The 12,245-nt window shown below is 40.5% G+C and overlaps 1 protein-coding gene across 1 annotated transcript; it reads left to right on the top strand.

The window, feature by feature from the left end:
* Window positions 1-9,841: 9,841 nt before the first annotated feature.
* On the top strand, window positions 9,842-11,895 carry LOC103637397 (ras-related protein RABA1f; the record flags this gene model as incomplete). The annotated part of the gene is made up of 3 exons (XM_020543182.2): window positions 9,842-9,981; window positions 10,103-10,172; window positions 11,437-11,895. Coding segments are annotated over 3 exons (669 nt in total), but the record flags the coding sequence as incomplete, so codon positions are not given.
* Window positions 11,896-12,245: the final 350 nt, after the last annotated feature.

Raw genomic sequence — 12,245 nt, forward strand, 5'->3', positions numbered from 1 at the left:
CTTAGTACGTTCAAAAGCTTGACTCAGGTATCCACACATTAATCCTTAATTCATTTTTCCCGTCTCATGGACAAGGCATCCTCCCTGGATCCAAGTCCATAGACCAACATAAATCCCGTTATCAAGATGAATACAATCAATTCCTGACCTCGCGCGAGTGCTAGAAAATCACTCGACTTCTACCGAGATCCTGATTAGCAAGCAGCTACTCGACCTAGCATACTAGTATTCATCTCAAAAAGGAATCCTAAGTTCATGCAACTAGAGGTTTCAAGCAACTCCTACACTTAAGTGCACATTGCAATCCTACAAGCATTAAGTGTAGTAAAGTAGCATATAATAACATGGTTATGCATAAAACCGGGGCTTGCCTTCAATTGCTGGGGCTGCGGGGAGATCCTCAATAGCAGCCTCTGAAGCCTACTCCTGGTCCTCCTCTTGGACAGGTCCTTGCTCGGGGATGAGCACGTACTCTCCGTCGGCAAGATTACAATCTAATGAATGCAATGCGTAAGATATATGCATGATATGCTATGTGCTTTTAGAAATTACAACTTTAAAGATGTATGATCTTTTGAGTTTAAACAAGTTAACTTTACTTATGTAAAACCCTTTAGTGGTATACTTGGTAAATTGGGTTAAACTTAGCTAAGGTAAGTGGTAGGTTTATTTTTTTGGGGTTCCACTGAATTCCTTTTAAGTCTTAGGGATAAATGATAAGTACTCAAGTTAGACTTATTGAGGTGGGGTTCATTTCTTCTTCCCTTTTCTTTTATTCTTTTAATGTTTTGGAGTAGGTTTTAAACTACAAGTCACTTTTATAAAATTCCAAAAATTCTGCAAAAATTACAGTGGCTTGTTACTGGTGTGTGTTGCTTTGTCTTAAAATTTGGGGATTAGAAGGTGAATGGTTTTCTCTGGACAAAATTACCAAATTTTAGGGCAGAAGGGGTGCTTTGAACTACAACTATTATTTAACAGTGGATAATTCTCTAAAACTCATTTTTGCTGGCTTTTAGGTGTTATAACATGACTTGATACAAATTTCTAGTCATTAATACCTTTTAATTATTTTCCTATGGTTTTCTTAAGGTTTCTAGCCAAAGGGGTGCTTTCTACTACCACTATATTTGAAAAACATCAACAACAGAGTTCTTATTTTTCTTGGTTGGTATTTTGTGCAAGAGCAATCATTCTGAAGTTTGGCCTCTTTTTGCTTAAGGGAAGGGGTGGTTTGCATTATTTGAATTTAATGGCCTTTCTCATAAATTACTAGCAAAAGGTATGGGTTTACTTCTTTTTCATGGGTTTGCATTTTTTCCCTGGTGGTTTGTCTCATCATGGACTTAGCACATTTTTGGTTGCCCATTATCACATTGATAGGGGTTGTTTATGATTTATTGGAAAAATGCCTTATTATTACTCTGTATTTATTTTCCCTACTTAAAAAGTTGGGCTGAGGTGTTCTGTATTTTTGTAGTGGGGCTCTGGTGGTTATAAGTTCACTGGATTTTTATTAACCACTTTGGTTATAGTTTTGCAATTCTAATAATTGATTTTCAGTCTATATAAGGCTAAATAAATCATCTTAATTAAAAACTGGTCCAAATTAATGGTCTCTGTATTTTTCCTAGGTTCTCTGTTGCATAAGTAAACTAGGAAAAATATTATTAATCACTGTTCATTAATTTCTAAGGCCTTTTTGATTTCATCAAGTTATGGATTTTCTAAGTTCTCTGGTCAATTTAAAAAGAATAACAGAATTGATTAAATGGAAATCCACTTTGCACTGGGGTCCCTGGCGGGTTTTCTAAGTTTCCTTCGCGAATCAGTCCTTAGGTTACTATTCACATGAGTCACTGACATCACAGAAAACCCCTCGGGTTCTCCAAATCCTAACCCGAGGTCCTTCTTCTACCTTAAACAGTAGCCGCGGCGAAGAAAAGGGCGGAGGGGCTTACCGGCGGCGAGACTGTTCCGGTGAAGTGGTCGAGGATGAAGGGGAGGTCGCGGGGATCACAACGGTGTGCGGAACGCCGTCGGAGATGGCCGGAGTCGGTCGGTCCACGCGCGCAGGCGGGGATGCTCGTCGGCGGCGAGGAGACCGGCCTGGTCACGGCGAGATAGTTCAATCAAATAGGTCAGGGAGGTCCACGGGATGCCAGAGAAGACATGAGCGAAAGGAATTGGGCGGAGACTCACTGGATAGCTCGGTCCACGCGCGGCGGCGGAAGACCGAAGTCCGGTGAGGTCGATCTCGGGCCTCCGGTGAAGTCCGGTCGGGTCCGAGGGCTTGGCAAGCTTCACGGGCTACTGGCGGAGCTAGCCGAAGCACTGGCTTGCCCGGAGGATGGCTGGGGTGGGCTGGCCACGGTGGCCGAAGCTCTGGCGGCAATGGCGTGCGGAATTAAGCTCGCCGGAGCTAAGGGAAAGGGGCTGGCCGGTGAGGGTGAGTACGGGGCGAAGTGGGGCGCGTCTGGGGAGGCTTTATAGGCACGGCGCGGTGCACGGGCGGTCGTGGACCGGCGAGTGCGCGCGGGCGTGCACTGGGAAGGCGCGGTGCGCGAACGGGTGTGAACCAGGGGTGTCAGCCACGGTCGAACACGTGTTCCCGTTGCCTCTGCCCCTGTTCAAGCACCGATTGGGAGCAAATCTTCGCGAATTTGGGCAAGATCACTGCAAGGGATTTGTTCACCAGACCAAGCTTTGTCTTTTGTGTATGGACGACGTGCGGTTTTAGGCTAGGGACAGGGAGTTGTAGCGTCACCAAGGTGCTAGTGTCAGAATGCCTGGTCCCGAGGTTAAGCTGCGCCAAAACCGTGTCAAATGAATTTGGTTTGAGTTCAAACTTTCCCAGAATGTGTTCAAGGTAATTTGGCACGACTTTGATATTTGGATCTTCTGGCTTTGAGTTTTGAAAAGCAGAGAACACAGATGAGCTTTGAGAAGAGGTCTGAAATTCAGAAATCTGAATTTCTCTAAGGGTTCATTGATCAAGGGCTGATTTGGGGATTTATTTGAGTTATTTTGGCTAAGCCTTCTCAATCTTTCTTGTTGCTTAATAAACATACTTTAACTTATATAATTGGCTCAACTCAAAATTTTAAACTTTTCACTCCCTTTTTCTTACTTTCTTGAATTTTGCTCATGGGGCTCATTTAGGGTTTTTACTTAGGGTTGCACATTCTTATCTTTCAAAGGACTCAATTGCTTTGATCATGACACTTTTAAGTATATACTTGGTGAATTCTTTCTCACTTAAATTGTTTTGTTGCTCATGCTTACTTTGGTTCACATAAAATGATGGTTCTTGGTTTGGCTTTTGAGAAAAACCCTGAGTGACACTGGGGTGTCACATGCTCCCGACATCACTTCGAGCGATTAGGCTCTAATGAAGCACTGGGTTCTGATACCAATTAAAAGTCGCCTAGAGGGGGGTGAATAGGGCGAATCTGAAATTAATAGACTTAAGCGCAACTACAAGCCGGGTTAGCGTTAGAGATGTAAACGAGTCCGAGAGAGAGGGCGCAAAACAAATCGTGAGCAAACAAAGAGCGAGACACGATGATTTGTTTTACCGAGGTTCGGTTCTTGCAAACCTACTCCCCGTTGAGGTGGTCATAAAGACCGGGTCTCTTTCAACCCTTTCCCTCTCTCAAACGGTCACTTAGACCGAGTGAGCTTCTCTTCTCAATCAAACGGAACACGAAGTTCCCACAAGGACCACCACACAATTGGTGTCTCTTGCTTTGGTTACAATTGAGTATGATCACAAGAAGAATGAGAAAGAAAAGAAGCAATCCAAGCGCAAGAGCTCAAATGAACACAACAAATCTCTCTCTCTAATCACTAAAGCTTTGTGTGGAGTTGGGAGAGGATTTGATCTCTTTGGTGTGTCTTGTATTGAATGCTATAGCTCTTGTAAGGTGTAGAAGTGTAGAAACTTGGATGCCATTGAATGTGGAGTGGGTGGGGTATTTATAGCCCCAACCACCAAAAATGGACGTTGGAAGTGTGTTGTCGCATGGCGCACCGGACAGTCCGGTGCGCCACCGGACACTGTTCGGTGCGCCAGCCACGTCAGCAGACCGTTGAGGTTCGACCGTTGGAGCTCTGACTTGTGTGGCCTCTTGGCTGTCCGGTGGTGCATCGGACAGGTCCTGTAGATTGTCCGGTGCGCCAACTGCGCGTGCTCTGACTCTGGCGCGCACTGTAGCGCATTGAATGCGGTTGCAGACGACCGTTGCACGCGAAGAAGCCGTTGCTCCGCTGACACACCGGACAGTCCGGTGTGCACCGGACACTGTCCGGTGACTCACCGGACAGTCCGGTGAATTATAGCGGAGCGCCCTTGAATTTCCCGAAGGTAGCGAGTTCAGCGTCGAGTACCCTGGTGCACCGGACAGTCCGGTGCGCCAGACCAGGGTGCCTTTGGGTTGTCTTTTGCTCTCTTTGTTTGACCCCTTTCTTGGTCTTTTTATTAGCTTATTGTGAACCTTTGGCACCTGTAGAACTTATGGACTAGAGCAAACTAGTTAGTCCAATTATTTGTGTTGGGCAATTCAACCACCAAAATCAATTAAGGCTCGTTTGTTTTGTTGGAATTGAATTCCATTTTAATAAGTATAATTTAGACAAAACTAATTAAGTTCATATATTTAAATATATAATATATTTATATATTATTCTAAATCATATGAGAGATAGTTATATACTACATTTATGTTATAGCAAAACAAGTAGAAGAGTGTGCTATAAGTTGTGCATTCGAAAAATAGTATGTAAATCTATAGAATCAATTTCCATCTCTCACCCTATGAATTTGAGATAGGCTTATATGATAACTTTGGAAAGTGGTGGAATGTCACATTCTAAAAAATAGCATATTCCATTAGTAAGATTCCAATTCCTCGAAATGAAAGGAAACAAACGGAACCTTAGGAAAAATGTGTAAGCCTAATTCCCTTTCACTTAGCATAAATGAAAATTATAGCAATGTGCACACTTTGCTAGTTCTAGTTTACACAAATCTGTACAACATGCAAGCTACTACTATATATCATGGCTATCTAGCATTAAATATTTATAGTTTCAGCAATCCTTCCTTGTGTCGTTGGAAAGGTATATTAGTCTAGTTTTCAACATAACAAACGATAGACTTTTGAGCTAGAATTAAAAGACAAACATGCTCGAAAATGTACATATTTATGCATGTAAAAAATAAGTAATGTGCCCGATATTTTTTTATAAGAAAACTAAATCTCACTTCAGCTCATATATTTATGATGTTTATTAGTTAGATGACAAATATCTATACCTCTTTAAATCTTCATTTTCGTGTGTAGTATGTCACGTGCGAAGCGCTTAGGTCATTTTCTCTTTCCCGTTTCTCGTCTAATAATGGACTATTACAGTACAGATGGGCCTTAAGAAACTATCCAAGCCCAATATGACCACACGCAACACACTACGCTTTGACATAATACCATCTCGTTAGCTGATGTATATGTGTATATTTGTGTTGTGCCTAATAGGCCCATCCAAAGCACACAATTCCAGACACGATCCAGTCCTAGCATGGCCCAACCTAATTATGGGCCTAGGCCGACATAGTCCAATGTGTGGGCCATGTCTGGGCTCAAGTCAAGCCCACGAGCTGGCCTGGCATGACCCATTTAACTAAGGTCTCCCATTGAAACCCACTGAACATAGACTCAATATTTAACTAAGGTTCGTCAAAGCCCACAGGACCAACACAACTTGGAGAATCATGAGCTTCAACATGCCTTTGAGAACCAATACCTAGATGGGGATAGTGATGATAATCATTGTATATGTATTTCGTATGGTTGCACAGTACTCAACTAAACATTGAACAGAGAACTGAATATTATTTTTGAGCTAGTTGTACTCTTTTTTCTTTCTGACCAAAGGTTTTTAATGTGGCGGCAACAAAATAGTTTAGTTCTATTTTGGTCGTATATATATATATATTCTACACTTTCTGTTTATGTATTACTGTTGTATGTAATGACATGAATTTAGAGGTACAACATTTAGAAATTCACTTGAACATGATACCAATATGCATGATACCATTGAAATTTGAAGCATGTAGCTTTTCTCTAGAGACTCCATTTTTCTTTCAATAAGACTACTGCACACACGATAAGCTTATAAAGTAGTGTTAGTCTCAAAGATACCAATTTATAGAGTGACTTTCCCCTAAAAGTGTGTATAAAAGTTCTGAATACTTGTAGGAAACATGCACTTAGACTTTTAAGGTCAAAGATACCACTTGAAGGATCATGTCACATGAGTGTGAGCATTATTTGTAGGTGATATTTGGAGTAAGTTATATATAATTAGAATTTGGTACATATTAGATAAATCTATTGGTACCATTTGTAAACACTAGATACTACTTAAAAATTCTGAAAAGCTCAATAATTCAAATCATGTAGGTTTGCTCTAAGGGTAAAGAGTGAATCCAAGCAATCCTATCATATGATTTACCTACTCTGCATGACAACAATTTAAAAGATTCATAAAAACTTTCTATAGAAAGAAAACTAGATATCAAATTAATTACGAGAATCTAAATATAGTTACTTAACATGGATGGGCAATTTGGGTCCATATTCTCCACTAACCCACATAGAAATAATTTGAACCAATATGATGCAACCGATGATATGCATCCTAGCTTTGTCAAGTCTCCAAATTCCCTAAAGTCCATTGGACTTCTTATGTCATTGTTGGGATCGAAATCCATTTATTTTCATGATGGAAATGATTTCCTTTGGCATCAAAATTTGTTTGGCCCCTCTTGTGTTAACTTGCTTAGTTACCTTGATGGCCACCACATTATCATTTTTCTTCTTCTTTAGAAGATAGTGCGGTAGACTTTTTTATCCTCCTTGTTTGTGTAGGAGTTAGAGAGCTTGATTGTTTGCCTTTTGTTTTCTCCCTCATTATTCAACTTGCGCTAATAGGAATTATGGCCTTCCTTATGGCATAGATAGGAAATCATGGTTTTTCCCTCATTAAGCTTCTTCACTCACTTGGTGATGTTATCTTAATGAGGTTGTGTTAGCTTTGCCTTGCCTTTTATCTTGATCAATTCCTTGTGAGGCAAGTTACTTCTTACTTGAGTTGTTTATTTTTCCCCGTAATAACATTCTCAATACAAACTTGTTTTTTGTTAATTTTAATACTTCCAACTTTAGGTGTCTTGGGGTACTATCAATAGCCTCTAACTTGTTAGTTACACCATCATTATGTTTGATACAGATGTCCATTTTATTAAGAAAACTTTCATAAGCATCTTGTGAGCTAGATAACTTTACTTTTAGTTTGTAATTTTTATTCATTAGTTCCTCTTCGGTGAGGTGTTTGCACTAGACTTTAATTACTTAATTTTATTATATCACTCAACATTAAGTTTTGCAAAGATTTCATATTGTTCAAGCAAATTTTGGTAAGCATTTTGTGGGCTAACTATTTTTGTTTTTAGTGTTTTTAATTAGGCTTTCTGTTTAGTGCAAACTTGTTTTAAAAATGTGATGGCTTCTGCAAGTTCTTTACTAAAAGTTTTTTTCGTTATCATTATTATTTTCTATATTGTCTCTTGAACTTTTTGCTTATGATTAAATATATTTAACATGCCTTCTACTGCCTTGCTTGAGGTGTTGATCATTTGAATCACCACTTTGCCTTAGTCCAAATCTACTTCATATCCTTTGAACTATAACCAAAGACGATAACAAATAACGTTAGTCCAAATAGGTATATTGATCATCAAACATTAAGACCTTACTGTAAATTAATGAGGCCTGATATATTTTTCTAAAAAAATAACTAATATTTATGATGTGTAATATGTATCATTAGTTGAATCATAATATATATATTTCTAATAATCTACTAAGTGACATAAATGTTGATGGTATCTTTTATAAACATAACAAACATATGAAAGGATGTCATTATTTTTAGATGGATCTTAGGATACCTATCCCTTTAGGATGCGTGAATTTTTCTTCTTTCCTATGTTTTTCCTGCGAAAATAAACTGATTCCTATATAATTTCTCAGAAATTCCTGCATTTCCAAGGGACCTGAACTTCATACTGATAGAGTAAAATAATAGTAAAATACAGATGCTTTCGTCTAGTATCATATTAGAATTGAATAAAGATATAAATACTTACTCCCTGTGTCTAAATAAATTTACTCTGAAAATATATATATCTTATAACTAATTTAACAATACTTATTTTATTTATAAACATTTATATTTTTATGTAAATTCTGACTATTTGTTTCCTAGAAAAATACAACTTTTTCAACGGTGGAGAGGACTACTGTCCTACTGGGGTTACGAGTTCAGATAATTTGAACTCTTTGAACATCTGGTCGTGGTGGGCTCGTGGCCTGGCCGGGGCTTGGCGGCAAAACGTAGGATCTGACGATGGGACTTCACACATAGCTAGAGAAGCGAGGACGTTATTCCTATAGGCTGTCTGTCTAGTGCCTACTGCGTGTGGCGTGTTTACTCCCCACCATTGGCCATTGCTGCCCTCTTCCTGTCTCAGTTGATTGATGTGTCCCGTGACCTTGCTTCTCGTTCCTCGATCTCCTTTCACCTTTCTTCACATCTTTTGGTCTGGATTGGTGGAAATACGACCGGTATTGAGTATTGACTGCCTTTGACTTAAATGTATGGATAGGAGATCTAGGTTTTGGTACCTCCCGCGCCGTCACACAAACAAACAAATAAACAGAGCAGCACAACACAAGAACAACCTATAGCTGTAGCAAACCGCGGCGAACTTGCGCCCCGTACACCCTCCCCCTATCCCGCTCCTCCCGTTTTCCCAGTAGCAGAGGCAAGCAGTCAGGCAGAGCACCGCAGCCCACCAGAAGGGACGACGCGTGGGAGTGGAAGGGTTTGTAATTGGAGTAAAGTACACTAGCTGTTTACTAACACGCTGTGTTACTTACCACTCAATTCAGAAAACCGGACAAACAAGTCTTCAAACTTTGTTAGCACATGCAAAATTATCTAACGCCGGGTTTGTAAAATCGATTGCCAACGTGGCATATCACTTAAAGTCCCCAACTTAGCGTGTTATGTCACTTGAGCCCCTAAACTTTCATTGGTTCGCTCTAACGTGGCATGACACGTCATCATTATGTTTTTAATAAGTGATTTACATGTTACGAAAGTACATCTTTATCTTGACAATCTTTTCACAAATTTCGTACTCATTCATGTATAAGCTTGAATCTAAATCATTCAAGCATACATGTAGGGGACATTATCACTACTGAATAAAGTTTTATGGTGCTTATTCATATCATAATAACAAAGCTTAAAAGTTGGATAAGCGATATAAAATGCAAACCAGTTTAACAATTTACACTAGTGTGAAGTGCTACCTTGGATTATGATTAGTTTTCATTTTGTTTATAGAATTATCATCAATACCAAGAAAAGGAGAGATTGAAAGGTCCTTACTTTATTTTGGTGAATGGATGATAACTTATGTGAATTAATATGTTTTTTATGTTGCGATACACAGGATTTAGTCCATATATATAATATGTTTTTTATGTTGCGATACACATGATTTAGTCCATATATACACTAGGGTGAGTAACTCTAGCCATATAGATAGGATGTTGGAAGATAAAGATAAAGATGTATCTTTATAACATGTAAACCGGATGTTGATGTGTTATATCACATATAAACCTGATGTTGACGTGTTGTGTAGTAAACCAATAAAATTTCGGAGACTCAATTGACATAGCATTTAAGTTCAGTAACCCAGTGACAACTGCTGTCGCGGTTCGCCAGGGACGAGTTCAGCCTCGAGACCAGGTCCACCATCGGCGTCGAGTTCGCCACCAAGACTGTCCAGGTCGACGACAAGCTCGTCAAGGCGCAGATCTGGGACACCGCCGGGCAGGAGAGGTACGCCCTTCTTTTCAGTTCCTTGCTTGCATTTCGCTAGCCTGCGATTCAGTTTCCCTGACCCTCTCGGCGATCGCTGCTGATTACAGTGTGCGCCCTTGTGCCTGTCGTGTCCCTCCAGGTACCGCGCCATCACGAGCGCGTACTACCGCGGGCCCGCGACGCGGTGGGCGGCGCTGGTGGTGTACGACGTGCCCCGCAGGGGCGGGCCCACATTGAATCAAGGGTATTCAGTTGAATACTCATTATTTTTAACAAAAAAAATTCACGTATACATATATACTATATATACTATGATATACATCGAAATATTATAAAAGAACATAAAATAGTAACGTTTTCTAGCTATTTGGATCACAATTTCCTTTGTACCGGCCTCCTTCCCTTATCTGTCGCGCGGCCCATCAGGCCCATCCGATTTTAGCTTGGATTGCTCTCTGTCCCCTCCTCTCTGGCTTACGTCTGAAGCCTAGCCCTAATCCCAACAGAAAGACGGCGGCAACGCGACCACAAGGATCGGGGAAGGGAGCGGCTGCACGTGGCCTACGACAACCTGCAGCTAGCGCTGGACGACGTCGCGACCTGCAACTAGCCAGCTAGTGCCACGACCCACGGCGAGTCGACAACATGCAAGTTGTAGCCAACGTCTTAACAACAACCATGGATCCATACCAAGATTGTTGATCCCCGCTGCAGCCTACAGGTCATAAGAATTCAGGTGTATGTGTATCAGTGTCTACTATTAGCATTTGTTTACATTTAGATATTTTATGTGATTGCATTTTTACCATCTTTTTCTCATGTGTACTGTTAGCATAATAACATGTATCAATCACTTTAATACTTACGTCTCCATATGTACCGTTACAAAATAAATATTTGAGTCAACAGTCATTTTGTTCCGTAACTCTGGTGTACAATATGCTAGTTTAATTGCTAGTTTAATTTGTTTTAGACTAGGCATTGAATTGAGTGTATTGTGATTTATTTGCAGATTTGAAAATGAAGAGCAGTGCTACCACTGATTTGAGCAGTTCTTCCTGTTGCAACTGCTGGCGTTGAAAGAATCTTTTCTTGAATGAACTTCATAAAAAATAAGCTAAGAAGCAAGATGGGACAAAAAAAATTTAATGGATGTTTGGTTACTTTTATTGAAAGACAATTCTTCTTGCAAGTCAAGGATGAAGACATTATCACACAATTTCAAAGCTTGAAGGATCGAAAGGTTGTCTTGTAATATGTAAGCTTTCTTATACTATTTAATGTTCTCTATATTTAATGCTTTAATATGTTTAGTGTTGAACAACATCATCTTATGACCTATTATTTTAACGTGAGTTATGATTTAGTTTACTTTCTAGTAAAAAAGGCTATTAGGATAGGCTTTAGGCCATCCAATTTTTTTTCTCTCTAACCATTTCGAATACCCATTCTCTAAATCCTGGCACGCCCCTGGTGCCCCGCCGCGTCACCTTCGACAACGCGGAGCGCTGGCTGCGGGACCACACGGACGCCAACATCGTGGTCATGCTGGTGGGCAACAAGGCCGACCTGCGCCACCTGCGCGCCGTGTCACCCGAGGACGCCGCGGCCTTCGCCCAGCGCCACGGCACCTTCTCCATGGAGACGTCGGCGCTGGACGCCACCAACGTAGAGCGCGCCTTCGCCGAGGTGCTCCGCCAGATCTACCACGTCGTGAGCCGGAACGCGCTCGACATCGGGGACGACCCCGCCGCGCCGTCCAGAGGCAAGACCATCGACGTCGACGCCGCCAAGGACGAGAGGTCTCGCCTGTTAGGGATGAAAACGGGACGGGAAATTCTCGTACCGTCCCGTTTCGAATACTGTTTTTTTCTGACCGTTTTCCAATTGTTCGGTAACCGATTAGAAACGGTACGAAAACGATTTAGCTAGTTTTTTTATCGTTTTCGTATTTTTCGTTTTCGAGTCGTGCTAATACCGTTTTATATAATATAGATAGATCTAGCATATAATTTATTTAATTTATAGCTTTTGGCTGTGTTCAAGTGAATGAATAAGCGAAAAGTAAATGTTATAATTACTCTAACTAATATGAACGATGGAAAAATAGTTGTTTGTGTATTTCTAAATCTTAAAAATTAGGTAATACATCACTTTATTATGTTTTTGTTAAAACTACAAAATAGTTATCTTTCCGACTATAGTGTATTGTTTTCGATCGTTTTCGAGTAACCGACAATTTCGATTCCGTATTTTGACCATTGGTTTTCGTTTCCGTTTTT

This window comes from Zea mays, chromosome 8 (genome assembly GCF_902167145.1).
Source record: "Zea mays cultivar B73 chromosome 8, Zm-B73-REFERENCE-NAM-5.0, whole genome shotgun sequence".
Taxonomy (NCBI): Eukaryota; Viridiplantae; Streptophyta; class Magnoliopsida; order Poales; family Poaceae; genus Zea; species Zea mays.